This window comes from Perna viridis, chromosome 5 (assembly GCF_037379345.1).
Source record: "Perna viridis isolate PV_CMFRI_1.1 ecotype Kerala chromosome 5, ASM3737934v1, whole genome shotgun sequence".
Taxonomy (NCBI): domain Eukaryota; kingdom Metazoa; phylum Mollusca; class Bivalvia; order Mytilida; family Mytilidae; genus Perna; species Perna viridis.
The window spans coordinates 7,163,098-7,191,071 of record NC_142449.1 but is presented as its reverse complement, the minus strand read 5'-3'; the positions used below and the strand labels follow the sequence as shown (position 1 = coordinate 7,191,071).

The 27,974-nt window shown below is 32.9% G+C and overlaps 1 protein-coding gene and 1 long non-coding RNA gene across 9 annotated transcripts; one reads left to right on the top strand and one right to left on the bottom strand.

Annotated features, from left to right (window-relative positions):
* Positions 1–382: 382 nt before the first annotated feature.
* On the bottom strand, positions 383–17,993 carry LOC148615780 (deoxynucleoside triphosphate triphosphohydrolase SAMHD1-like). 8 transcript variants are annotated; one of them, XR_015922053.1, is made up of 8 exons: positions 17,859–17,993; positions 11,224–11,338; positions 10,619–10,902; positions 10,284–10,354; positions 5,301–10,039; positions 3,895–4,086; positions 2,437–2,568; positions 383–673 (listed from the first exon to the last, which is right to left on the bottom strand). XR_015922053.1 is itself a non-coding variant. In XM_088582354.1 (5 exons), exons 3-5 carry the CDS (start codon positions 10,665–10,667, stop codon positions 9,200–9,202), a joined length of 264 nt encoding a protein of 87 aa, XP_088438480.1. In that variant the 5' UTR covers positions 10,668–10,902; positions 11,224–11,338; positions 17,859–17,985; the 3' UTR covers positions 7,862–9,199. The 8 variants fall into 8 exon arrangements, 2 of the variants coding, with proteins under 2 accessions (XP_088438480.1, XP_088438481.1); XR_015922051.1 differs by lacking the exon at positions 10,619–10,902 and having other exon boundaries at positions 5,301–9,343; positions 9,936–10,039; positions 17,859–17,992; XR_015922050.1 differs by lacking the exon at positions 10,619–10,902 and having other exon boundaries at positions 17,859–17,992.
* A 593-nt stretch (positions 17,994–18,586) lies between these two features.
* LOC148615779 (uncharacterized) lies at positions 18,587–25,901 on the top strand. Its single transcript, XR_015922055.1, has 3 exons — positions 18,587–20,721; positions 21,005–21,079; positions 23,238–25,901. It is a non-coding gene; the product is annotated as an uncharacterized LOC148615779 (long non-coding RNA).
* The last annotated feature ends 2,073 nt before the right edge of the window (positions 25,902–27,974 follow it).

The window sequence follows — 27,974 nt, the reverse complement described above, 5'->3', positions numbered from 1 at the left end:
CCGAGTTGCTCATTTGCTTCTGTTACTTTGTATGTATGATTTTTGTTACTTTATGTTCTTTGTTGTGTGTTTGTTTTCTGTGTCTGGTCTTTGTCCCTGGATTACATTCTTTTGATTACCGCTATAATCTTGGTTTCCGTGATTATTCTAACCTATGATCAGTAAAATGTGTCTATAACATATTATGTATTCAATGAAAGTGTGCAGAAATTGAAGACTTTCAATCTTTTCTACCAGACTTTGGTGCAGTTGTTTTTAGTTAAGCTAGATTTTTTCCTGCTTTAAATAAAAGTAATTACAAAATTAGTAAACTCATAATCCCACACCGAAGGGACATATGAAATAATACAAAAACCAGCAAAGTCAACAATAAATCAGAAAATGATAATAACCACTATATTCCTCACTTGGTAAAGACATTTTAAAGTTAAAATCTTTTTCTCATTGAATGTTTTCATGTCGATAACAAGATATTATCGCAAGTATTGCAATTCCGTAGTAACAGAACAATTATTAACACGTGTTTTTTTCTAACTTATGTCGTTGAATCTAACACTGATTGACTTCTCTTTTTCCAATTTTGACCTTTGTGTACACAACACAATCCTACACCGGAACTCCTATGGCCACCATGGAAGCAAGTGATTTAACTAGCTGTAAAACATGGGTTAACCTACAAAATTGCTAAAATTTCTGATGACATTTTATCACTTTAAAAGTACAATTTCATTCTTAAAATAAGACCGTTAACGTTGAATAATTTCATTCACCTGCAGTTCAAAATTAACGACGTGGTAAACTGCGAAATTCAGCTGTTAAAATGTATAAGACGTATAAACGGTAGATTTCAATAATCTTGACTGTTAGTGGATTTGTAACAAATATAAGTAGAACTTAAATGATTGCTAAGTACTGTAAACAAATACAACAATAAGGTACAGAATGTGCATCACATGCGCAATAAAAATAATACAACGTTCTTTCTTAATAATAGGATTTCTCCTCTTCGTAAAACTTCAAATAAGATCAAGCTTAAACTGCCTGAAGTGCAAAATCTATTTCAGAAATCTAAACAAATAAAACTAGGGGTGACCCCGAAACTATCTTAAAGCGGGGATCCCAACTATCGTTTAGATGCCTGTTTATCCTTTACACAAAGGCTGTTCAGTCTCCCCAACATAAAAGAGCCCACAAAGTGTGTACTTAATCCCAAAAACGACATATTCTGTAGGACAATCCAGAGCGTCATACGATTTTGTACTATTATATAAAGTGCAACGTTGTTCCCTATGGCAAAGAAGACCTAGGCGACGTCCTAACCATTTTGTATCCGAGACTTTCAATGGTCGTAGACTTCGTTCAAAAAATCTTGCCTCACTATCTAAAGGCACTATTTAATCTTAAACTACAAAACGTATGATCACATATGTCATCAAGCAAAATACAATCTCGGGAATCCTTTTGCAAAATCAAATGTCATTCCTTTTCGTTGTCTCTAAGTTATGAAAAGTCTTCTTTCTATTAAATCAAAATAAAGAGTAATATCAATTTGAAATAGTTCATAGGTATTATATATTTGTTATCTGAAAGCTGTATCAGTTATTAAGAACAAGTTGAAAATCTGGGAATATATGTTCTTAGAAAATTTCATTTTTTGACAGGGTCGTCCGCTATGAATATTTTTATTAAAAACAAGAATTATTTCTCGAGAATGCTTTTTATGTGGCCGCCCCTTACGAATTAAAAAAAACACGGGCGATATTTGTGTTCTACTATGTCTTTTTCATCTGCTATTTAATAAAAGTTTTAGTTTGTTGGGGTTGGAGCCTTGTAAGGTGATAATCAAAATTTTAAAGACATTATTATTTTTATTGGCATAGCAATGACATAATTACAAATTGTACTGATAAATAAATTCGCAGTTTCCGTTGCTGACATATATGCAATTTGTATTGACAATTTTAATAAAATACATCACAGAGATTTGTTACTAATTTTTCCGTACTTGTACAAATGAAAGCACAGACTAAGAGGCATCAACCATGAAGGAAAAGAAGGCCGCGATGTTGGAAACTTTTGTGATAATCAAAGGTAGAGAGGTTTGAAATCTAAAAATTAAGATAAGCTACAAATATGTAGTAAAACATTTCCATAGACAGTCTCGGCATGGCTTGAGATATTTCAGTGAAATTTAGTTGAAAGCTTACAATCACTGTCAAACTGAAAGTAGAAATAAACATTTTGAATGGGGGCACAGTTATTGCATGTAATTGCAATTTTAGTTTTTTTTTCTGGAAGTTCTTGCTACTATCTTATATTTTGTTTTTACATTTTTATCTATATTTCATTAATGTAAAATATAATAATTTTAATAATTTTGATCTATTGTTTGTCATCTTCGTCAGATATTTATATGCTTAGATTTCATATACATACGCGTTTAATTTCTTTTTCATTACATCATTCCAGGAAACATTGTATGGCCGTTTTTATTGTCTCATCGTCTTCATTTTTGCAATATAAGCGAATACATTTTTCAGCAATTACTCTTGGTGGCATCAACGAGACCTGACAAAATCAACACAAAGATACAACCTTAAGATAAGAGAGGGTAATCAAGGGAACCAAGGTTTCAGCGGTAATCAAAAGAATGTAATCCAGGGACAAGGTTTACTCTTGTCTCAACTAAACTGAATATTTGAAAATAGAATCAAATAAAACTGAAAAATAACAAATCCGAATGTATTCAACTTAACTCAAAAATATTATTAACTAGGAAATAAGTTCATTGAATCATGATTTTACATTATCGAATGATATGCAGATAATTAAAGAGATATTGCATTACATGTTTGCGCATGTTAACAGCCACATCGAAACTAACAATATGGCCTTAAGCATTATAACATTTTAACCAGCAGATGTACTTTACCTACATTTTACGATGTTAAGGTGGAATCTGAATTGATCATTAGTTATTTGTATTTACAAAAGGACATTTACGCCACAAACAGAATAGCAAAGTTTGTTTATCGTTTATTCTTTGTTTTTTTTTGTTTTTTTTTTTGTTTTGTTTTTTTTTTTTTTTGTTTTTTTTTGTTTTTTTTTTTGTAACAATCATAAAACATTTGTTTCGCAAAGGATGACAAGATAATGAAAGCATTCTTTTGTTATAAAAATGCAAATTTTATTGGAAATAGACTTGAAATCTTGTTAAAGTTTCGGGTTGTTTTGTAAGACTGTATTTTGCTGCTGTGATTTTCTTGCCATATTTTTTAATCTTAAAAAGAGACTTAGAAAATCACTACTGTTCGTTCTCTTGCAACAATATTAGACAATTTAATATGTTTTAAACGAGAGGGAGTTTTCCATGCTTATCTCGTCGAGATGACCATGAGAAACTCCCACGATTAAAACCAAATAAAAATAACCTGTATATCGCTGTTTTGCTGAATTGTAAGGTGTTATTTTTCTTTTATTTTCAGATTTCTTAACCTAAATATGAAAGTTTTATAAGCTCTGCAAAACTTCCTTTCGGGGCTATTTCGGAGTGCTATGTGCCGTCATGTATGTTGACTATTGAAAGATATTTTTCATTGTTGTAGGAGTTTATACCAGAGATTTCTATGTATTTGTTTATCGTATAATTGAGGTTTATTTATAGTAGCACAAGACACCCACTGGCCCCATGCGATATTTTACCAAATTACTTTGTATGATATGTCCATTCTTTGGAATGTCCCTGTTGTAAAAAGATGGAAGCCTCGATTTTATAACTCTTATCAGTAAAGAGGTTTCAGCAATTATTATTAGGATGTTATGGAGCATGCGATGATATCAAAACTATTTCTACGTCACCGAACGGAAATAATTCGTCAAAATTATACAATTTACCATATCATTTCTTTTCTGGGGTATGTTTCTCCCACTCATTTGTACAATCTCCTCTGGTGAACTCTTTCCAAAATGGCACGGTATGTTGTCAATTCATCTGCTGTTGACATTAATAAGACATGGAATGTGTTGTCGTTTAAATAAGTATAAGCAACTGCATCCTTTATACAGTCTGACATTTTAAGGAGCTCCCTGAAGCACATGGATGAACAATGATGTATTATACTCTTATGATAATATTGCCGCCCCTGTCAAATATCTCATTTTTTCTTGATTATAAAAATAAGTTACGAATCTAATACCAGGGGAAAGTTGAATATGTTCTTGTGGACTAGTTTTTTTTAATTATATATTGGTTCACACAAGACACTATCGAGAATGCATTTAAAAAAGTCTCGTGAAATAAACATTCATGTATTTTTATCTTAGTGTTTTAACTGCCAAAAATATATTTAAAAATATAAAAATATCATAAGAAGTTAGTAAGGTATTTCTGCGCAGCATTTTAAATTTGTCGTTGTAGTCCTATCATTGTGATTCGTGACATGAATATCTACTTTAAACAATGCAAAAGCAAAAGTAGAATATATCATATAAGAGTAATGAAAAAGTTGAGCATACTTTTTAGGCGAGGAAAATATTTAGTTATATATTCATAAAAAGAAACAAAAGTTTTTTTTTCAATTTTTTTCGTTAACTTTCGTCAAAATATACGTCGCCAGCATGCGTGTATGGCTCTTCCTGTTTCGTGATTGTGACACCTCCTCCTATTTTCTCCGGTTCAAAAATGATACGACGAATTAAGGTAGTATATTAATCATTGATTCATCAAAACAATATCACGAATACGTCTGTGTGTTTATCAATGTTAGATCTCAAATAGACTATTAACAATATTGGAAAGTATAAAACAAATAATTCATTATACTGTAAAACTGAACTATAGGGACATGTTGGTTAGTCGACAGATAAAAATTATATGGAACCCAAGTTCGCTTCCATTAAGGTAATTGTTTTTGCCTATCAACTATTCAATAGTTTACAGTATGATAATCAATATCATGAACTTTTTTCCTGAATATGATTAAAAAGTGAAGAGACAATGTCAAATGCTCAAATTATGTCATCTTCATATCATATTAACAGAAACGGTTTTTTCCTGGTACCAAATAAAATAAAGGAGCAACTTTCCCTACATACATAAGCTTCAGCAGTGTTATAGTGAAATACATATAGGTTCACAGCGCTGTATAAGAAAACAAAACAAAATAGTTTCAACTTTTCCTTTTCAATCTATTCGTTCATGAAATTGACATAAAAAAATCAAAATCTAAATGTAAAAGTAAAACAAATAAGTCAGTGATGTAATGATATTATGGACTAATTTTGAATGTGGCATACGTTACTTATATAACATTAGAAACTCCGTGTTGATAAGCACGTCTTTATAAGGTAGCTCTTATCTGGAGCATACTGTATAACGCCTCATCTTCCTAAACAAAAAATTAGTTCTGTTATAATAAGTTATTGCTATTAATTTTTTATTTTCATATATTTTTTTATTCTTATTAGGACCGTTGCTGATTTGATTATAGCTCATTTTTGTCTTTTTTTATGTTGTTACAAGTACAAAAAAATTGTCATTAATTTGCTAGGCTTCAAAGAATGGCAGCAATTCTGAGCAAGTTTGAACTCATCTTTGTTATTTTATTATTAATTATCATGTATGTAGCTTTACCTTTTGAAGTGTTTCATACGTAGTCGTTTGCTTTCCTGGTTTTTATTTATTTCTCAAAAACAATATGAAAGGACTAATTAGGCAATTCCCAATCGTACAGGTAAGTGTGTTCACAGCATATAAATCAAAATTGAAAAGCATTTTTGTGAAACTTTCTAATTGCTCACAATGTTTTTCTAGACCATTTGTTCTGCAATAACATTATAATTGCCAAAATCTCATAGTGGAGTCCGAGTTGCTCATTTGCTTTTGTTACTTTGTATGTATAATTTTAGTTACTTTGTGTTCTTTGTTGTGTATGTCTGTTTTCCATGTCTGGTCTTTGTCCCTGGATTACATTCTTTTGATTACCGCTATAACCTTGGTTCCCTTGATTACTTTTTGTCTGTAAAAAAATCCAGGCTCTCGGTTTTTATCTATTGCAATGATTAAGCGCAATTCTATATAACAAAAGTCTTTAAAACTGCTTCCTTTATCGGGAAAAATCTTCAATACACATACATTTATAATGCACACATATCATAGATGTCCTTACATGTATTCGATATTGCAAATTTGATATATGCAAAATGCTGGTCAATTGTACGCAATTGTGTGTGTATAAAATCCTGTTGTTTAAGTTTCATGTATATAAAGTAATATTTCAACATTTCTTTCGTATTTAGTGTACAACTACACATACACCAAAAAACATATAGACACTTAAAATACCCGTTTTTATATCAAAGCTGTTACCTGAGGAAGTACTATGATGCTCCGCTCAGGAGGAGCATGGATGTACATGTAAATTCTTCATGTTTATATGTAAATATCTGTGCTTAATAGCCGACATGTAGTTTTAGTATTTGTTATAACAGGTCTTATATAATATTTGTGGCAAGCGGTTCTTTCATGCTAATTGTTGTCTGCAGTTCAGCTTTTTGTCGGTTTTTCGAATATTTAATGTAAATTTTAGCGTCTATATTTTATGTGAACGAAGTTGTATTTTATTTTAGTCAGCTGCATCCTGTGTTACGTTTGTATTTAATCCAAAATTTTGTTATCCGCCTCTTGAAAATAGAAAAATAAACAAAAACAGGTGCATCGCGGATGGTGGATTTGATGGAGTGCGACAATGCCTTATACATGTAGGTGTCAGGTTAAATAAGCATGGTATGACCGTGAACCATCTGAGGTTTAGTGGTATGGATATCCACGTGACATTTATTGAAAAAAGTTTTCGAATCTGAATTTAACATATGCCAAGCTTTCATGTATATCAGCGGAGATGCAGTTTGCATTGATGTTAATCTTGGGAAACTCTACAAAAGAAAACCATTGTTATTTTTATCAAAAATACCTTCCCAGTTTCATCCCCATTATTTTGACTGATGAATATAGAAAATCTTGAAGGCGGCAGAACTTAAGCTCCTACTAGCTCCCACCGGGAGATGGACAAGACCGTTGAAGAATGTATGATAAAATGTTGGGAGGCTCAAGCCGAGAACGGCCGATAGCGGGAGGTTAATTACCTATATAGATGATTTTTTTTTCAACCTTTCCCACATTAAATAACAATTATTCGTAATCATCAATTCTAATAAAATAATGTTTCATTTTTATTTTTCTCATTTATATATGTTAAAACTTCACAAATATTATAGAAATTACTGATTTAACTAAAAGTATTGATAAGATTATTAACAATGATTTGTGCGTGTACGTGCTTATTATTTTCCGCTTTTGTACTCAGATCCGTCTGTTTGTCTGGCTATCTGTCTGTCTGTACTTAACCACGAGAATCATAATTGACTTTAAAGTGGTTATGAAGATGTATATAGCCACTCATGCATTGTTATTATGTAGTTGAGGAGAAACATTAACACATGATTTGTATATTTGCCCCATCTCGATGTGATGATTCTGTTTTCAGCGTAACATACTCTGAGACTCAATGATTTCTTTTTTTTTTTTTTTGAAATTTTATACAAGTTTGATTCAAGTTAAACGATATTTTACGGAAGGGGAGACAAAAATGATTAATTGCCTTAAGCTTTATAAAATATAGAAGTTACAGGGCTAAATGCGCGACTGCACCAATTCGAAACTACCCAACGAATTGTTACATCGGGCACTGAAGATGAATGAATATATATATACCTCCTTAATTTGAAGCTTCAACGCTCAATTCATGCGGAAACCAAAAATATTACATACAATATTTTTCTTGCTGATTCTAGAACGCAAAACTATGAAGTATAATACTACATTTATGCTATGGCAACATATTAATATAATATAATTGATAAAAACACGCACACAATAGATCGACATTTAACACAAGAGAAATACACTGTACTTGTGTGCCTCTATGACCAGGTTTTCTTCCACATCTTGTTACTACATATGTCTAACAAATTACGTAAAACATATCACTAAGGTGTAATTGTTTTTTACTTTATTCAACATATGATAATTGAAATGCATATTACTTTGTTTATTTCTTTTATAAACCAAAATACGTTTTCTCTTTTGATTTCATTAAAAATGAAGATGAAATAAAGTGTTTTAATTTAAAAAATTAAGCAATTCTGAGTTTATTAAAGGGAGATAATTTCATTTTTTTTCTAGTAGGCATTACAGTGCATTAGGTCTTAATTTTCCCATAGACTTCTATAGTGAAGTGCATATTTTTAAGATTTTTTAAAAAAAATATGTAAATTGATTCAATAAAACTTTCACTTATGTAGCATTTCTCAGAACATGTGAAAAAATAATTTCCCGCAAAGAAAATAGGGTGAGTCCACGAAGATCGGACAGAAAAGTAGTCTTGAACTATAAATAGCCATTTTCCCTACTTTCACTTTCGTTTTGCACTCACCAAACCAACTTTTTCAGTGGAACATTTTTATGATATTATGTTAGATTTTCTCTTAAAAAAGTTCTTCATCTTCCAGTGTGATGTTTGCTCTATTTCATAAGTCATTGTTCATATCTTTTGACAAAACATTAGTTTGTAGAGAGGCAAAAAGAAAATGCACTATATTTTTATAGCATCCATGTTTTGACGTACACCCGCTCAGGGATACGCAATACGATACTGGTACCATTATGTACCCTCATCCTTTATTAAAATAATAAATGTGAAAGTCAGTCCTCCAAGTAAATACATATCTATATTCCTTTCTTCACAAAGGCATAGTGACGTAAATGTTTGTATTATGTTATATATTCTCTCTGGATATGATAGTTTTAGAGAAATAAAGTATTTGGATATTCGTATACTCGTGATTATCTTCGAAGCGTGGTGTGCAAGAACTATGCTAGGACTAACGTTAAGGAACAAACTATTGCGCAGATTTTAACAAATTTCTTTTTAACGTTTAGTATATTTATTAAAGTATCATATTCGAGATAATTTTAGTACTGACTTTTTAACTTTTTTATTTTAATAACCAGGGGTTAGCTGGGGGCAACTGCAGTCAACTGACGAAAGAAAGAGGCTTTTCTTGTAATTTTAAACATAATTTTTGTTTGAATAACCTTAGATTTTTTTGTTAACAGCAAACTTGTCCTTTTTTGGACACGTCAATCGATAAGTCCAGAAACGTAATGCGCCGGAACAACGTTATAAGTTGTAATTTTCACCCGTAATGTAATAGACGAAATATTGATTATTTTGTAGTCTGTCCTAAAGCTTTTCTGTTCGTCTCTATCTTTACACAGACATTTCTGGAATAACAAAGACATTCAAAATCATTTACGTAAATAACTTTTAATGCCAATAGAAATGTGTTACATGTATCATTGACATATACCAATAGTAACTTCCAGCTAATTAACATCATGTAATTATTTTCCTACGGAACTTCACGTTCTTTAACTTGTAATCTTTCATTCATTTCTGTCATATAGTTTTAGCAAGCTTGGTGGAAACATTCATGAATAAACATACAAGACATCCCCATGTTTTAGTTGCCAATATATGTTTAGATATTTTATACCAAATATTTTTTACGCTTCTGACAGCATAATTCGTATGGTGACCAACTGTTCCATATTCTGTATATGACTGTTAGTGTCGTGAACTATTTGTTTTAAAATTACTTTTATCAAGCTTATGAACGGTATTATTTTGGTTATTTTATATTCTTTTCTGTATGTGTCTGTTATCCCATGTCTTGTCTGTGTTCCTTAATTACATTCTTTAGATTTTCGCTAACATCTTGGTTCTCAAGATTACTCCTACACGCAAAACTTTTCAACATCACTAGGACTGTATCGGCTAGTTCTTTAAAGTAAAACTTATCTGACTGCAACGTACATCTGTACTTCTGTCAAGCGGTGCACCAAATTGCACCTTTATGAATGTTACATCTAGTTCATTTGAGCCTTCACGGGCAAACTTTTCTTTCAAATTGTTCTCTTCTAACATATATTAAAACATCATAACTGTTCCGTTTTCATGCTAAAATTAACTTCATATTTTAAAATTATTATCTCTAGTTTTGTTCTTTTTTCAATTAATAAGTATTGAAGTATCGTAGATGTCAGCTCAGGACTGAAGCGTTTCAAAGTCATGCTTGTCATTTTACTAGTAAATGTATATCCAAATTTAGTTTCATAAAATAATTGGGTAATTGTGTCACACTTGCAAAATTATACTACATACCTTCCAAGTTAAATTAGGCCTGGATCTTGGAATGAACTTTTTGGCGAACACATGTGAAAATGTTCCATGACCTTAATTTAAAAATAAAGGTATACAATCGTTAAGGCAGGTTATATGTGGTTATTAACATTGTTGTTCGTTGATAGTGTTCGTCATTGATCTTTTCCTTTTTTCATCATTTTATGCTGATTCATAGCAGTGTTTCATTGCACGTATTGCATATAGGAAGCATCCAAACAATGATGCAATGATAACGTAAACTTAAGGGACATATTTTCTTTTCTATACTGTTTGCAAAGATCGATCTTAACAAAAACCTTGTCCTGATTAGGTACCTAAAAACTCCACTATTGGAGGACTGGTCTGTTTCTCTTTTCTCAGCATTTTGAAAACATCTTCTTTGATATATTTTGAAGATGATTTAGAATTGCTTTTGTACAAATAAGAGGAATCTCTGCCAAGAACTTCATCTTTGTATCTAGGTGTACCGTCTTTTTTTTTGAGTAACAACGATGTATAATGTTTTTAAGCCGAATTGATTCCGCTGAATTGGCCTTCAGCTATCAAATCAATACCATGACCAAAACATAATCAGACAGTTAGAAACACTGCGATATACCTAAAATTGTAAACAAATAATAATCTATAAAGTATAATACATAATGAAAGGACACCACTTTTATTTGGACTAATTCAAATCCAAACATATATATCAAGTAACGTGTCACTAACACTATAAGGTGTGTGTGTGTGTGTGTGTGTGTGTGTGTGTTAGTAAAATACATGTTAAATAAAAATAAAATTATCACAATACGATGGTTGGCTTCGTTTTAGTTTCTAAAATTATATCTTGGTTCCTTTTCAAACCTGGTCATCCTTCATGTCATACCTGTCAAACTGACGAGTCTTATAGTTTGAATGTATGCTAACCAACTATTACCTGAACCAAGGCATAGTCCAGCGATTTGAACACATAGTACATCTTCATCTGTTATATCCAAGTATTCTGGTTCTCTTGCAGATTACGAACAAACCGTTCAGCTAGATGACTCACGCTAAAATGACAGAAGACAAAAACCACTTATAGAGTCATTTATAATAACTTCAACATATAGAGTATCTAGCTTACTGGGTTATTTTCACCAACATGATATCCCCATTGTTCATCTGTGTGCATGATCGGTTTGCAATGGTCAAACTGTATAAGATTAAATAATAGAAAAAAGTCAAACATTTTCATGAGAGCAGTATTTCCTCTCAATCCCATCGTAGATTTCTTGCGCCTGATGTTGGTCTTTAATGCGTCTTTGTGTCTGTATTACTTTGTTTCGGTGCCTTTCATATCTTTTTAAATGGAATTTTACATTCGTTAATGACGTTCTAGTTATAAGACCTTTTTATAGTTTGGATTCAGGTTATACGATGGAGCAGTTATTGTGTCTAATCATATCCGTTCTTTTCCATGACTTTCTTTTAAAAGGTTAAAAGAATATATTTGTCTATACTAGTGTCCTACCCTGTTATATAGCAAATGTTTATGAAACTGATTTTGGTGGTTGTAATTGGAACCATTTAGGAAGTAGGCGCTAAAGGGAGACAAATTATTTTTCTTTGTTACTATCAAATATTACAGCTGTATAAATTTTGAATGGTGTTCATACTTATACTTGGCCAAATTGTTCAAGGTTCAACCTGTGCGGTCGTATCAAACTGCGCATCTCAAAGCATTTTATTTCTTATTTTCCCATACAACATTGTGTTCGGGCTTATATGACTGCAATGAGACCTTCTTGACAACAGAATTAGAACTGATAAAATGCACATTGTTTACACAAGTTCATGAGAAGCGGTTATGTCTTAGAGCAATGCTGCAATGAAATCAATACAAAAAGAACAATAAAAGGTATTATAGAGAGCTTCAACATAACTTATCAATCACATTTCGAATGGTTAATCTCACTAAAGTAATATAGGCTTATGAACATGTTCTTTATACTCACACTAAGAAAAGATACTACCAGTATCATTAACTTGACAACAATTGCACGATACCAGAGGCATTTTTCAATAGTGAAAAAAATATACCCCTATATAACTGGAGATTTTGTAAGGTAATAGAGGTTCAAAATGCACCTTGCAAATGTGATTGACATAAAAAAAAAATTCAGAACATTACGTGGCTGTCTTTGTAAGAATCATGCAAAATCTGAAAAATGTGACACACACCGAAAAAGGCTACTTATTTAATTTTTGAAATTTAGTTGTTTTATGGGTCCATAATATGAAGTGTGTATTTATTCATTCCAATCTGTCTGCCATTAGGAGATAATCAACATTGACAATCTAATAGATTGTATTGTATTTGAGTTATTTGTAGGTTCTTCACCCATGAATCACATTTTGCGTAATTCTTAGCTGGAGTGCTACTTAAGACATGTTTCTGGTTCAATTAGTGTTCTATGAAGACTGAATAACAATAATGTACAGTGTAAAAAAGATAGCACTCATTTGTGACATTAAATGAAAATGGGTATCAATGATCTTAAACTTGGCCTTAAAATTGGTCTTAAGCACGAATTAAGAATAAAGACAAAACTGTTTATTTTTCAATGCGATTTGTATTTAATGTATCCATTTAATATCAATACATATATCCTCTATTTGATATTATGACGTCTTTAATAAATGCATTTTGTACATTCTCCAGATATAACTGCTGAACTGTAGCTCTTAAGGTTCCTAGGTCAGCAAATAAGAACGTTAAAAGATACCGTTCTGGAGCATGTCCACATGTTATTCTCAGACCATATATGTTTTCTTCCATATGAACCCTCAGACAATATGCGTCTGTGTCAACAATTGTTTTATCTAAAGAAATCAGGTTAAATTTATGAAACTATTAAAACATACCCAATACAACGTTCAAAAACGTTATTAGCAACACCAATATATACAAAGTAACATGGTCCAAGTTGTTTCACGTTTCGAAGTCTCTGGAACTGTGGAAGAATGATCAAGGGAACCAAGGTTATAGCGGTGATCAAAAGACTGTAATGCAGGAACAAAGGCCAGACATGGAAAACAGGCATACACAACAAAGAATATGAAGTAACTAAAATCATACATACAAAGTAACAAAAGCAAATGAGCAACTCGGACTCCACTAAAAACTGGGAGCATGGACAAGGTGCAACGGTAGAATAAGCGTCCTTTGTTTTTCTAGAAACACCCGCCGAGTTGCTCATAAAAAGTCAAGTCCGGGGTAGACAAATGAGGAAAGGAATACTATGATCCGTTGAATAAATCAGTTTTCATGGTGCAGATGGATACACCATGACGATCCACGAGTTCATGATAACGACCATAAAACTTCTGTAGTGATGACTTCAATCTTGTAGCAATATAACCCTGTTCCAGAAGCCTGTTTGTTAGAGTTCTACCGCTATACAAAATGTCTGTGTTGTTACGGCAAGCTCTGGCATAACGTATGAGTTGTTATATGAACACACCATACACAAGTGCTGAAGGGATGTTGTCACATATGAAAGGAAAATTGACAATTCTGAATGAAAAATCATTACGTTTGTCGTAAAGTTTGGTCAGTAGTTTTCCTTTACCATCGATTTCTAAGTGTAGGTCAATATATGAGGTTGACGGCACAGTGTCTGTAGTATCCTTTATCTCATGTTCTTTGGGGGTAGATGCGATGTATCAAATCCCCGAAATTAGGATTGTTTAAAGATAATACGTCATCTATATAGCGGAAACTGAGATTAAAAGATCTAGCCAAACGATATTCTTTCTTTCGGATCAGATAAACTATAAAGTCAGCCTCATAAGAGTGAAGGAATAGGTCAGCAAGTAAAGGAGCACAATTTGTTCCCGTTGGAATGCCGACCGTTTGTTGAAAAACACGTCCACCACACTCGACACATATGTTGTCGATTACAAATACCAGCATTTTGGAAACATCTTCCTCTGTATATTTGGAAGTTGATTTGGAATTATTTCTTACAAAGTATGAGTAATCTCTACCAAGAACTATATATTTGTATCTAGGTGTACCATCTTTTTTGGAAAAACAACGATGTATAATGTAAGTCGGAATTTTAACTGAGTATTGAAGTATACAGCGTTGAAAAATCATAGTTTTAATGCTATTATATTCAGAAAAATAGTCTTGAATTGATAGTCTCCAAAAGATCTTTCAAATTTTTCAGGATCCACATTGAATTAATACCACTACGGGAGTAACAAGTGTTGTGGTAGGACTGCATACGATCTTTGACAGTTGTGAGTATAGAAGTTAAAAGTTTTGAAAGAGGTTTGGTGATACATTTTGCAGCTCCAGCTATGAAAAGTTGTTTGTATGGGTTCTTGTGGAGTTAAGGAATCCAGTACATAGACGGTAAATCACAATCATCGTCCTTGGTAGAGAGACCAAAAGAGGATAGCACAGAGTTATGGTTTTTCACAATCTCTTCTTTGGAGAGTGCGGTAGCAGTATAGGTCTTATCACTACTTTTTTTTTCTACGTCTACTTCTGATAATAAATATTGAATGTAAAAAGTGTTGCAGACAAAAACAATGTTGTTTTGGGCTTTGTCTGCTGGTACGACAACATACTTTTCATGTATAGTAGACAATGTTTTTGCTACATCGGGGTCTTTGAAAACTGATGTAGCCTTGGCACTCATTGACCTACTTAAAACTTTCATTCGTTTCAAAAATAAAGACCTCACGGCCTTTAACCACTCTGACAGAGAATCAATGTCTTTTTGTTCTCGTTTTATCCATAAGTCCTCGATGGCATTCATAAGAACTTTTACAATTTACAATTACAATTCCAATTTATGGAGCGTGGTTCAAGGTATTTGGGATCTTTAGAAAGAATATTACGCATAGATTCATTTTTGATGACGGATAAATCTCCCCTAACGACGTGATCAGAAGGACCATATTTGAATGGAGAGCTTTTGCAAGTCAGATGGTTTAGCCTTGAATTTATCAATCTCGAGGTTCTGCAATAGCCTTTTATAATCGAAAATTTTGGATGCAATGGGTGAAGTTCAGGAAAATGAAATAATTGGTATGGACTTGTCTTCGAAATACGGGGGAATTTTGTTGGTAACGTTTTTGTGATGGAGGATGTTAGCCAAATTAATTGCATCTACACCTTTGTTGACAAACGATTGTGGAAGAAATGATCGTTTTTCTTCATCAGGACTTTTCACACAAACTGGTTTAAAGAGTCTGTGGAAACCAATATCCAAAATGATGGCAACAAGTCTGTATAATAGTGAGGTGGGGTCAGAAACGGGAGTGCCAAGACTTGTTTTGTAAAGGGACTGCAGTAGTGTGAGAGGTATAGAATAAAGTTTGGTTCTAATGTGATGAAGTCCAAGAGGTTTTTGTATGAAAGGAAGGAGACCATCTATGGAGACATCATGTAACTAAGGTGACGTATAGTGGCGATGGCCATGACTCCTTTCCCGTCTTGGATTTTGGTCAAATATATTCATCACATTTATGCTAGTGATATATTGGCTTGAAAGGTTTCCTATACTTTTGATGTTGTCATTGCATCCGTAAGGTATTGCAGTACCTAGTCTGAGTATCTAGTACTCCTCTTTTTCCCTACGATAGATTTTACTTAGAACGGGCTTTTCGTAGGATGGTATTTTTTTCCTAAATACGAACTTCACACATAACAATCTTCACACATAGTGGATGAAGCTCAATGTGGCCATGTGTGGTAGAGTCTGGCACGGATGAATAATTCCAAGAGGAGCAAAACTGACTGTAACGTTTATTATCAGAGTAAAAGCGAGCTCTCTGAATATACAACATGTACAAATATATACACCATTCAAATATATAAGACACATCCATCAATCAATGTGAATCTGGACATAAACATTCTATATGTCCAGTTTACCCGCCCAATTCTTATTTGTGTACAAGTATTTTTGTCCTCCAGGTATTTCATTTGACTTGTTATTACTTGTTACTTGTTGTTTTTCATAACATGTTCTTTTACTTCCCCATTTTGGTTGTTTTATACCCGTAAGGCATTTTGGTTGTTTTATACCTGTACATGCATATAATTCAATTTATAGTCAACATAAACAACATTAATTCTTGAAGTCATTACACATTCCTCCCTTTCTCAAAAATAAAAATTTAATCAATAATGTCTAAGCACTGTCCTATCACACAATGGACGGGGTCATTGAATACCTTTACCATTCTTTCGAGAAGCTACTTTCATATTCAATTTAATAATGTTGAAGTGACGGACATAAGTTGGTATGTTCATGTATATGAAGTCTATGACCAACATTCACATTTCTGCTACAAATAGATTTAATTAGATAGTGTTGTCGAAAATGATATTACGGAAAGGGATTCTTATCTTATTAAAGTACACATAAAGACAAAACTGGGACGAAAATTTTAAAATAGATTATGTAATATGGTTCTCCCCTGTCTATATTCCTTCCGGGATAATAAATCAATAAAGTTTTGTTTAGAAAATAAGTAGTTTAAATAGTCCTTCAGTTAGTAGAGTTACGTCTGATAAACGAGACACAATAACTGTTAAAATGCTATTATCTTTAGATACTCACATAGAAGGAATGTCATCTTAAATCATTAAAGAATAGACAAAGATTGGAACAAAGACTTCATGACGATATATTGTGTAACACTGACTGCCCTTATACCTTATCTTCCGATCTTTATTTCTTCAGGGGTGTTATCTTCTTGTCTCGGAAAACAAACAAAAAAATTAAGGTACTGCATCTCCAACAACGTCTTCCTCAAGATATTTAAAATGTTTTATTTCTGTATGGTACTGAAATCGTTTTGTGTGTTTTGGCTTTCGTTTTGGAAGTTGTTTTGGTTAGTTAGTATACAAAGGAAAACGGGTCTTATTAAACCAATCTGGGGTACTCAAGGGTCATCAACATTACAAGATGAATAATTGGTGTTTTAAAGACATAATAATGTTCAAATGTAGAAATAGAACTCATCATAGAACGACACGTCATCAAATCAAAAATTTATATGTATAAAAACGAGGAGTCCGACCCAACTGCATGACAAACGTGGTGAAGTAAGATGCTCAGGAAAGGTAAGCAGCATCTCCTATTTACTAGACAAAAGCAGTGATATCAGTTGACGGTCGTGTCCGGTTTCTGTGACAGACGGACTGGGAATTTTCTCTCTATTTCAATTATCTAAGTGCTATAGAACTTTAGCAAGATTTAAACGGCATATACCAATCCTATGTGATAGATATCGTGCAATAACAAAGACAATTAAATTTACTTATGCCAGTCATGGCATGCCATATCCTGTACTGTCATGAAGATAATCGGGAGTAATTAACCGACCAAAACACTTCAACATTTAGCTTCCGTTCGGGACATATTTCACTGTATAAATGGTAGCAAATCTGTGTTCAAAATGTAACAACTGTTTGGAGAAATAAAATTTGAATGTTCAGTTTTCTTAATTACTCTTATTAAGTCGAAAAAGGGGAACACAGCAGTCCAAAAATGTAATACTTACTGTGAAGGGATGGATATTAATATCATGAAAACCAAAACAAGACTATATTAATTACGTAATGCTCGTTGTAAACAAATAACTTCCGGGTATTAGTGAGGTTTGTGCCGTTTAAATCCACTTATCTTATCTTTTTCAATTTGATTGACTTACAAAAAACGTACAAAAAAAAAAAATAGGATACAACATTTGTCTAACAGACAAAATAAAAAGTTCAAGATTTTCATATCTATATACCAGGTAAAAAATTCGATTTTACTTTTGTTTTTTATGTTTGTTTGTTTGTTTTGATATGTTTTTGCTGTGATTGTTCTTCATGTTTAGCGTATGTTTAAGGCACAGAAGGAAGTCATTTGTTAACTGAAAATTTGGTTTTATCATATTTTCTTATAACATAACATCTTCACGAGTTTCGTTGTACAATCCTGTAGACTATTGGAAATTTAAATTTTTGTTTTCTTACACAAATTAAAAATGAATTTTTGAAAATGAAAAAATGACAAAATGAATCATTTGCCGTACCATTTGTTGAAAGTGTTTACCATTTTCCCCGAACTTTATTTTACTGTGTATATGTTGTTTGTTAAAATGAGTTGCTTAATTACTATTTGTTCACTTCTTAATTTGTTAATGAACCTTTACTCATGCTTACTTTTATAATTACAGGTCAGAATTAAAACAAAATAACAAAAACGTTTTGAACAATTACCTATTAGTCAGTGTCGCTTACAGAAAGGAAATTGAAATAACAAATTATCAAACGAGGGTGAAATTTGACGACAATAGGTCGCCAAGTACAGTATAAAAGTCAACAGACGTAAAACCAGAAGTTGCTCAACCAAAGACACAGATAACTGCAGCACGGAAATCATTCAGAACTGGATGAAATTTGGCTAGCAGTGCTGCAATTTGAAGATCATGTCCGTAATTACAGCTCTTAATTGATTGCAATTATAAATTTGACACAGGATAAACATTTGAACGAAAAGTGGCCCCTTTATCGCTCCTACTTTATGAATGGTTCCATTAAGTTATATTCAAAGTATTGTCCAAACATCATGAAAATGATTGACAACGACTACGCCTACCACAAAAGCATATTATAATTACATGACCGCAATTTGTTTCCGGTCGTGTAAAATTCTATACTAACAACTGTTAAAATATGAAAGTTGAATTATCATTTTTTGTTAATTTATATAGTCGCAGAATGACCCACAATAGTCGAATCGACCACTCGAAAAATACTTAATACGTACAGACAAAGCGATTTAATATCCTAAAAACACACATAAGCCGAAACAAGAACTTTATAATCAATGCATATCACTTCAGGTCCAACCCTGAACGGTTGAGGCAAGTATGGACACAACATTCAAGCTTGATTATGCAATGTAATTTGATTTCAATTAAATATTTAACACAGCATAAAAATTGAGCAAAATCGAAGTAGCCCCATTTTTGGTCACTTATTCCTGATCAGTTCATTCAAAACCTTCAAAATCAATCCCAGTTTTAATTTTGGTTGTATGGCACCTTTTATAACAATTTTGTTTTTAATCATTCATTTAAAGGGAAAGTTATTGTTATGACAATATGTAAATTGTAATGATCCTTTTTAACCCCTAATTCCTAAGCTGTTAAGTCACAACCCCCAATATCATTCTAAGTCTTCCCTTTGTATTGTATGGCATCTTGTGCAATTTCAGATTCATTCAAGTATAGCCTGTGCGTAATTGAATTGATTGTTTCTGATCCCAATCCCTGACCAGTTCAAGTCACAATTCCCAAAAATTAATTCGAGCATCCTTTTGTGTTATGGCACATTGTGGTTCAATTCTTAACAAATGCATTCAGGTGAAGTCAAGTTTGTGCCTGGACGTTGAAATGTTTTCTGGCCTCTTTTTTGGTCCGTACTTCCCAAATGGTTCAAATCACAACTTAATGATAACACGCTGTCATGTCCAGAAAATGACTTGAGTACAAGAGTATAGATATGTGAAATAACACACTACGTGTCATACTACAAATGGAAGCCTGTACTTGGTTTCGAGGGATATGACTTGAACCGATTAGCAATTAAGGACCAGAAAGAAGCAAAAAAAAGCAAACATTTTCATGGTGTTCGGACACTAACTCGAGTAAACGTTTGAAATTATACCACGAAAGGAAAATTGGGAATGATTTTGGGGGTTGTGATTCAAACCTACTTGGATTGATCGTTAAAAAAACTGGCCTAACAAGCATTGTCATGACATCTGGATAATGACTTGTCTAGTTGTGAAAGGATCTTTGAACTTGTACCAAAAAGTGTCACGCCACAGAAGGAAGGATAGGATTGATTTTTGGTGTTTTGACTTGAACAATTTTGGCGTAGGGGCCAAAAAGAGATACAAACAAGCATTTTTATGATATCCAAACAATAATTTAAGTAAATGAAAATGGATCTTTTTGCAATTGTATCGCAAGTTATCAAACCACAAAAGGGAATTTTGGGGGTTGTGATTCAAATCATCTAGGATGCGAAAAGAGGCCACAAAAGCAAAGAGAGACTGGGATCGATTTGCGGGGATTGTGCTTTTTGATAAATAAGAGGCCAAAGTTGGTCAAATTATTTTTCTGTGTCAAGTATTTATTGCAATCAAAATTCAGAACTGAGTGGTGATTCCATACTTGCCTAGACTGTTCAAGGTTCGTCTTCTGAGGTCGTATCAAACTGCCCCTGCTAAGCATGTTACAGTGGTAAGGCACCGGATTATATAATTTCACAAAGATGTTTAATTAATACTCAAGTTGATGCCGACACGAAATGTCTACGGACGACGCCAACAGATCTCTATACGACTGCATTTTTTACATACTATAGGTAATTGCTAATTGATTTTAGATAGTTATCAAATTTGTCCATAATATAATGTACAAAATGTTTATATTGATATAAACATTATACAAAGTTTTAAATATTATGGTTCAATCTTTTGTATTACAGATTACATTATGTAGGTAACCGTCACAATATAATTGACAAAAATGCAGAGTTAATCATTTCAAAAGTGTAGGAATAAAATCCATAATGGATTTACAAATCCTCAACATGCATGCATTGTGTAAAGTTTGAAAAGCATTTATTCCATATTTTTACATTACAGATAACAAAATGTAGGTACCCCAGAAGCGAAATAGATTTATGGACAATAAACGAGCGGCTACTAGACCTAGGGCAGGTTTGAATTTAAAGTCTGATATGTTTTTTTTACCTACGAGAATGTATAAACAGTAAAATTTATAGCATAAGATAGTACAATCCTTGAGAGGTTTAGGTTTCCCGCATGCAAGATACCCAAACACACGATAAACGAACGCTCCTATCGTGCATTTAAACGCACGATAAACAAACGTTTCCAGCGTGCCTTGAAACGCACGATAAACGCTCATATAGTACTTTAAACGCACGATAGACGAACGACGAAAATAATAATATTTACAAATAATGAAGACAGAAAAAAATAGAAAATAAAATGAATGAAATTATATAAATTTATAATAGTATAAAATATAAAAATAACAGTCAAATCAAGGAAATAATCAAAGTACAAAATTGAACGAACGCTTCCAGCGTGTGTTAAAACAAACGCTTCTATCGTGCGTTTATCGTGCGTTAAAACGAACGCAAAACGATGTGTAAACGCACGATAAACGATGCACGAACGCTTAAATGGGAAATGTAAACGTCTCAAGAAGTGTAATCCGGTCAATGAATTCTTTTCTTTAGACTTAGTGCTGATGTGCGTTATGCCTATGTGTCATTTTTATTAGGAAAAAGCCGAAAATAATTCCTTGTGACTTCTTACAAAAAAAATATCAGAATGGAATTTTATTTTATTTATTTTTTTTTGTTATACTTGTTCCGAGCGACTTTACAATTTACACTGCCTGATGTTCCTAAACAATTCTTACCCTATAATTGTTATTGAACAGATTTAACATAACATGGCAAAATTAAATATTGACACTCTTCTAAAAGACCATAATAATGCCAAGAGTATATTTTCTATCGGGAGTGAAAACTTGAATGTTAATAGACAAAGTCTAGTTACCCAAAAGTGTCTATGAAGAGTGATAGGTATATTAAACTGCATATTATTCTTGATTGTCTCCTTCCCCCATATCATCAAATGATGGTTAAATTTGCATTGATTGACTATTTCGGATAACCGATATCCATATCCAGAATAAAACGCAAAAAGTTCAAGTTCAAAACATATATATTCTGAATTTGAAAGCTGCAATGAATGATGATATAACCTTTATAAAAGGCACATGTAACCAAATGATTAGGAAAGAGAACAAAACGAAAAATGAATATAATGTGGAAAACAATTAAGAAAGGTCAAACTAAAATTATAGTTATATATTGCTTAGTGCAATACCAGCTTTAGACCGGGCCTAACAATGAACTCTATTTTCTGGTTCATTCCTTCTGGAGAAATTGTATTTTGTTTTCATCCGAAAGCCTTCCCGAGACACTCTTTTACTTTTTGACCAGTTGATCGTAATTGCAATGTTGTTGAGATCCTCCTGGTGTGTTCGATCTCAGATGGCGACTTAGAGGGTTTACATTTGTAGTTCCTGCGATGACCATTCATTTGCCTCTTGAAAGTTTGATCTGTCTCGCTAACGTACTGAATACGACACGGCACTGGAGAAAGTATATGATGTTTTCGGTTTCACAAGTCACGTTTCAAAGAATGGCGTACAGGTCTTATATCTTTAATTTATCTTAACATGGTTGGCACCGGCCAACTATATTATATTTGGGCTTTACGTCATTCAGCTTCAGAGTCTATTTTAGAAATAACAAAGAAATTGCAAACAACTTCTCCAGCTCCAACTGGAATTAACGAGAAAAAATAATTCATTTTTAGGTCTTGGTCTAAGGCTAGTACAGCACTACTTGCTATACATCAATACGCCGTACTACTATATTTGGACTTTTTATTTTTTTTTAAATTGTTTTCCACAGTTAATTGTAACTTTGATAAAAAGACCCTCTTTGTTATTTTCATTCAGGCTCCTTATCAGTTGCTTATATGAGCCTTTGATAAAGGTACAATCACCCAGAGTGTACGCGATTCAGCTTCTGAATCTGTTTTGATCTTGAACTTTGAGAGTTTTATGCTCATATAGTTTTATGACTTTTATGCTGAAGAAGGATATCAGTTATCCGAAAAATTCAATTTAAATTTTACCATCTTCTGGTGATGTTAAACATATATTTTTATGTTTATATTTATATATATAATTAAATGCTCACGCTCTAGATTTACTTAAGTACTTTTAGTATCAATCGGTTAACGAAAGCTATATTCTTATATAACCTAGTTGGTCGAGTGGGCTAGAGCGTTGGACTTAGTACAGGCGGTGTTTCCATAGATGTCAAAGAAGAGAAGAGATATGAAAACTACCATCTTACTTGCTAGTGTGTTACTATATAGACATATAGCATGCATGGCTATGATGAAACATAGCATGTTGATGCAAGGATATATATATATATATATAACGTTTCAGAATGTGACGACTCTATTCGCTACACTGCTCCATCGGATCAAATTGATAAAGGGAAGATAACGTAAACTTATAGAAGGGTCTGAAAAATTCCCAACGATGTTAGAACTGTCAAATTTGCGAAGCAAATTTTTGTTCGTTCCCCCTGCGGGACTCGATATCGTACCGCTGTGACATCTATGGCAACACCGCCTGCACTAAGTTTAGCACCATAACACCTAAATGAACTGTCCCGTACTACCATACATCGTGTACTAAGTTACAGCCCTAGATTAATCCTAAGAGGAGGAATGACCCGGCCAGTGAAAGCAATATTTTTAAATAGCCTAGCTGGCCGAGTGGTCTAGGGCGCTGGACTATGTGCAGGCGGTGTTGCCATAGATGTCACAGCGGTGCGAGTTCGAGTCCCGCGGAGGGAACGACCGTTCTAGATCAAAGTTATGGAAAACTTAATAGGAGAGAAAAAAACAAGCAAGTCTACCACAGCGCAAGCAAGCATCATTACAGTATAGATATGTATAGAGGCCGAAAAGATCTGACACGATTTTACTAAAGTGCTAAAACAAAATTATCGGATTATGATTGAAAGGAAAGTATCTATGAACCATAAAATCAACATGGGTGAAGACAGCACCAAACTATTTTTAAAACATGCAGCCACAAAAGAATAAAACGGTAAAAATGACCGTAAACACTACACCAGAGGTAATAACATAAATGTATCTAGTTGGCATATAAACATTGATGTAAGTCAGCTTATCTTAGCTAATACTTTATGTAATGTTTGAAAATATGAAATAATGACCATGACAAGGCAGGTTCTTTTGGATATTAATTTTCGTGCTAATGTGCATATACATCAAATCATTTTTTAACAGCATTAAAGACTTCCATTTATGAGTTCTATTCTTTTTTTATTTTTAACTATCAATATTCATTAACTTAATATGATTACAAAATTCTGATCAAGATCATTTAACTTGTAATTTAAAAACTGCAAAAGTATAATTGAACAAAATTACTGGGCATCCCCCTGTATCCCCAAAATCATAACTGAACAACTGTACTGAGTATCCCACTGTATTCCTAAAATCATGACTGAACATCATTACTGAGCATCCCCCTGTATCCCTAAAATTATTAATGAACAACATTACTGAGCATCGCACTGTATCCCTGAAATCATGACTGAACAACATTACTTCGCATTGTTGTTGACGTGAACGTTTTGGGAAAATGTAAACGACTTAAGTTTGCTGTGGACGTATTTTGTCTGTTTGTGATATTTTACGATGATAAATATTCAAATTGACTGTTCATGGATGATGATGATGATTGTGGATGCAACCGAAAAATTAAACTCTTTTTACACAATGGATTTATTCCATTTCTACGACCCGTATTATATTGTTACAATGCTACCCAATACGATTCGGCAACAATGTATTATCTTAAAAAAAAACTAGTTTGGTTACTTTTGTAAGATTTGTTAGTGTATTTGTGATATTATTAGTTACGGTTATTGCAAGTCGACCATACTGTTTTTATCCTGACAAGTGTATCTTCTTTGTGTTGTTGTCAAATTTTATTTTAATTCAGGTAATATTTCGGAATGTATTTTTTCCATCTTGTATTTTTTTGTGAAAACAATTTTACGAAAGAATCTGTTCCATCTTTAAACTTTCAACGAAACGTCACTGTCGACACATGAAGCACCAGGTACCTTTTAAGTTAATAATAGTTTTGAATGGAAACTCATTTTGTAAGATGCATTGATAGTTTGAGGTAGATCAATATTTCGTAAACTTCTAAAAACTGGTGGATACTATTTCTTACAACTTTATATAAAGAACACTTAACTGGTATTATTTCATATTTCGAAACGAAAAATGGGGGAAATCGAATCATTTTTCTTACAATGTTACAAATCTGAAATTCCTTACTGGTTTCAAAAGAACATTTACCCGCCAATTATCTCCCATTTGAAAAAAAATCCCGGTAATTATCTCCCCTTGAAATCGGCATTAAAAGATTTTGTAATTGTACTAGTCTAGTTTTAATATCAAACATTTCTTTGAAATATTTTAAATACATTATTCTAACATGATTTTATAGATTATTAGTTTACAAAAAATTTATATATCCATAAGATTATGCCAGTGGACAGAAAAAGAATGTTCCGTGTAACTGGTATGATCTACCTTAAGTCGACTCGTCTACTCCGTTTTGTGATATTACCATTGACAGTATTATTCTTCTATAACAGATTATGTGTTCGGTACAGGAAACATGACGACTGTCCGAAGAATTCTCAACTTAACAAGACTTTGTAGCAGTTTATTGTAGTCGTTTTGGTGTTTTTTTTTTCTGCTTTAAATAAAGGTAATAACAAAATTACGGGACTCATAATCACAAATCGGAGGGATATATTAAATAGTAAAAAAAACCTCAAAAATTAGAAATAATTAAAAAATAGAAATAGCCACAAAATTCCTGACTTGGTAAAAGCATTTTAAAGTAAAATGTTGTGTTAAACCAGGTTTTACGGTTAGCCAAACCTCTTGCTAGCATTGTGACCATTGGAGTTTCGATGTAGATTTGTGTTGTGTACACAAAAGTCAAAATTTGTAGGACAATTGAACTCAGTGATAGATTCAACAACATGTGTAGGAAAAACACATATGTTATTAGTTGTTCCGTCGGTATGGACAAATTTGCATTAAGATATTGTAATCGACAGGAAAATCTTCTAAGAGATCAAACAAGGCGCATTTTTGTAATATCCTCGAATAACAAATATAGGTTTTAGCATACCTTATCATTGTGAGATTTTAATCCCGTATTCAGGAGAAGCTGATGAATTGCCACACAGATTGGAGTTAATAGTTTGGAAATAAAAATTTTTACTTTTATCATAAAATCTTGTACAGAGGTGATTGTTGTTGTCAAATTCTAGAAGTTTGTCCGAAAACGAAATGTAGGAAGCCGTGTCAGATGTGTCATTTATTTCCAGCTATTTCGAAATACTCTTAAGGAAATCGACTCGTAAGAGTACAAATAAATCGGCAAGGTGAAGATGCCATAGATTTCCATTGGTTTATCGACAAACTGTGGAAAAATACTCCTAACAAGACAAAATATTATCGATTAGGAACTACCGCACATTGATAACCTCTTTATCGGTGTAGCACGTTAAATCTTCAGGTATTTTGTTGGAAAAATATGTATGATTGTATCTAAGTACAACTAATTAGTAAGAAGTGTATTTAAAGTCTTTCTGGAATAAGGATGTCCGTTGAGTTTTTATCGTTTTTCCCTGTGGCAAGGTAGTGTATAGAGTAGAAAAAAGTCAAAATTTTGTTGGATGCAGCATCAGTAAATGCAATGGATTTCAGCTATTGTTAGAATCCACTTATGGTTGATATCAAAGTGCGAGTATACATATTCCGAGTATGGCCTTTGTAATTCTTTTAGTGCTGTAAGAATTTTTGTCAAATGTAATGACATTTCTTCTGTCAAAAATGATAATGATCGAATCGTTCTCGCTTAGTTTGAAATGGAGTCCACATAAAGTGCTGGGTTCCTTCCCGTTTGACCCATATTTTAGCATTCTGCTTAACTGTAAACAAGACTCTTTGAAGTTATAGTGTCTATAGATTCGTTGTGGTTCTTTGTATTTAATACCATGAGATATAGCTCAACGAAGTTGCTTATGGTCAAATATATTGAAATCAAATGATATCTCGTGGCATATGGGTCATGCATGAGGGGGATGATGCGCAATTGATTTATTCCTTCATTTTCAAGTCCAAAATCTCAAAGGTCCTGAAGAGAGATGACGGGCAGTGAGAACAGACTGGTACGGATATTTTTTTTGTTTTATATTTAAACGATAGGGTACCGTAAGAAGGCAATGTGTTCTTTAAGCTCTCGGAATATTGGTAAAAAGACTCATTACATTTACACCACTGCACATGAAACTTGATAATTTTTTCAAACTTCTGATTTTACCATTACAACACTTAAGCATTACGGCAAGAATGTACGCACCACTCTTATTCAGTAGTCTTTTCTTTCTTCACGGAACGGTTTGCTAAGTTTTGGGCTTTCAGTTTGCTGGTAGATCTTTTCTAGAATACGTACTTTCAAGGACAACCATGGTTCATGAGCAGGCTGATTTAAATAGTAATGAAGTATTGCAGCGGTCGACGGGTTATGGTATAAAACAAATCAAGTCACACCCAAATATTGTGATTTTACTATTTTTACACAAGAAGTCATGGTGACATAAGTCGCAAAATCGACAACATAATCAACGGATAAGATACAACTTATACAGTCATGTATATGTCGGTGAAACACATGATTATACAAACGAATGTGCCGTAATTGTTAAATTAATACCACGACGGCTTGTCAACATTTTAATCAACAGAATTATTCAAACCTCTCTTTGAAAGTTTGTATTTTTGAAACAAAAATATACCATCCAACGAACAATCATGTCCTAAGTAAAGGCTATCATAGTGATAGAGAGGAATGCTTGATACA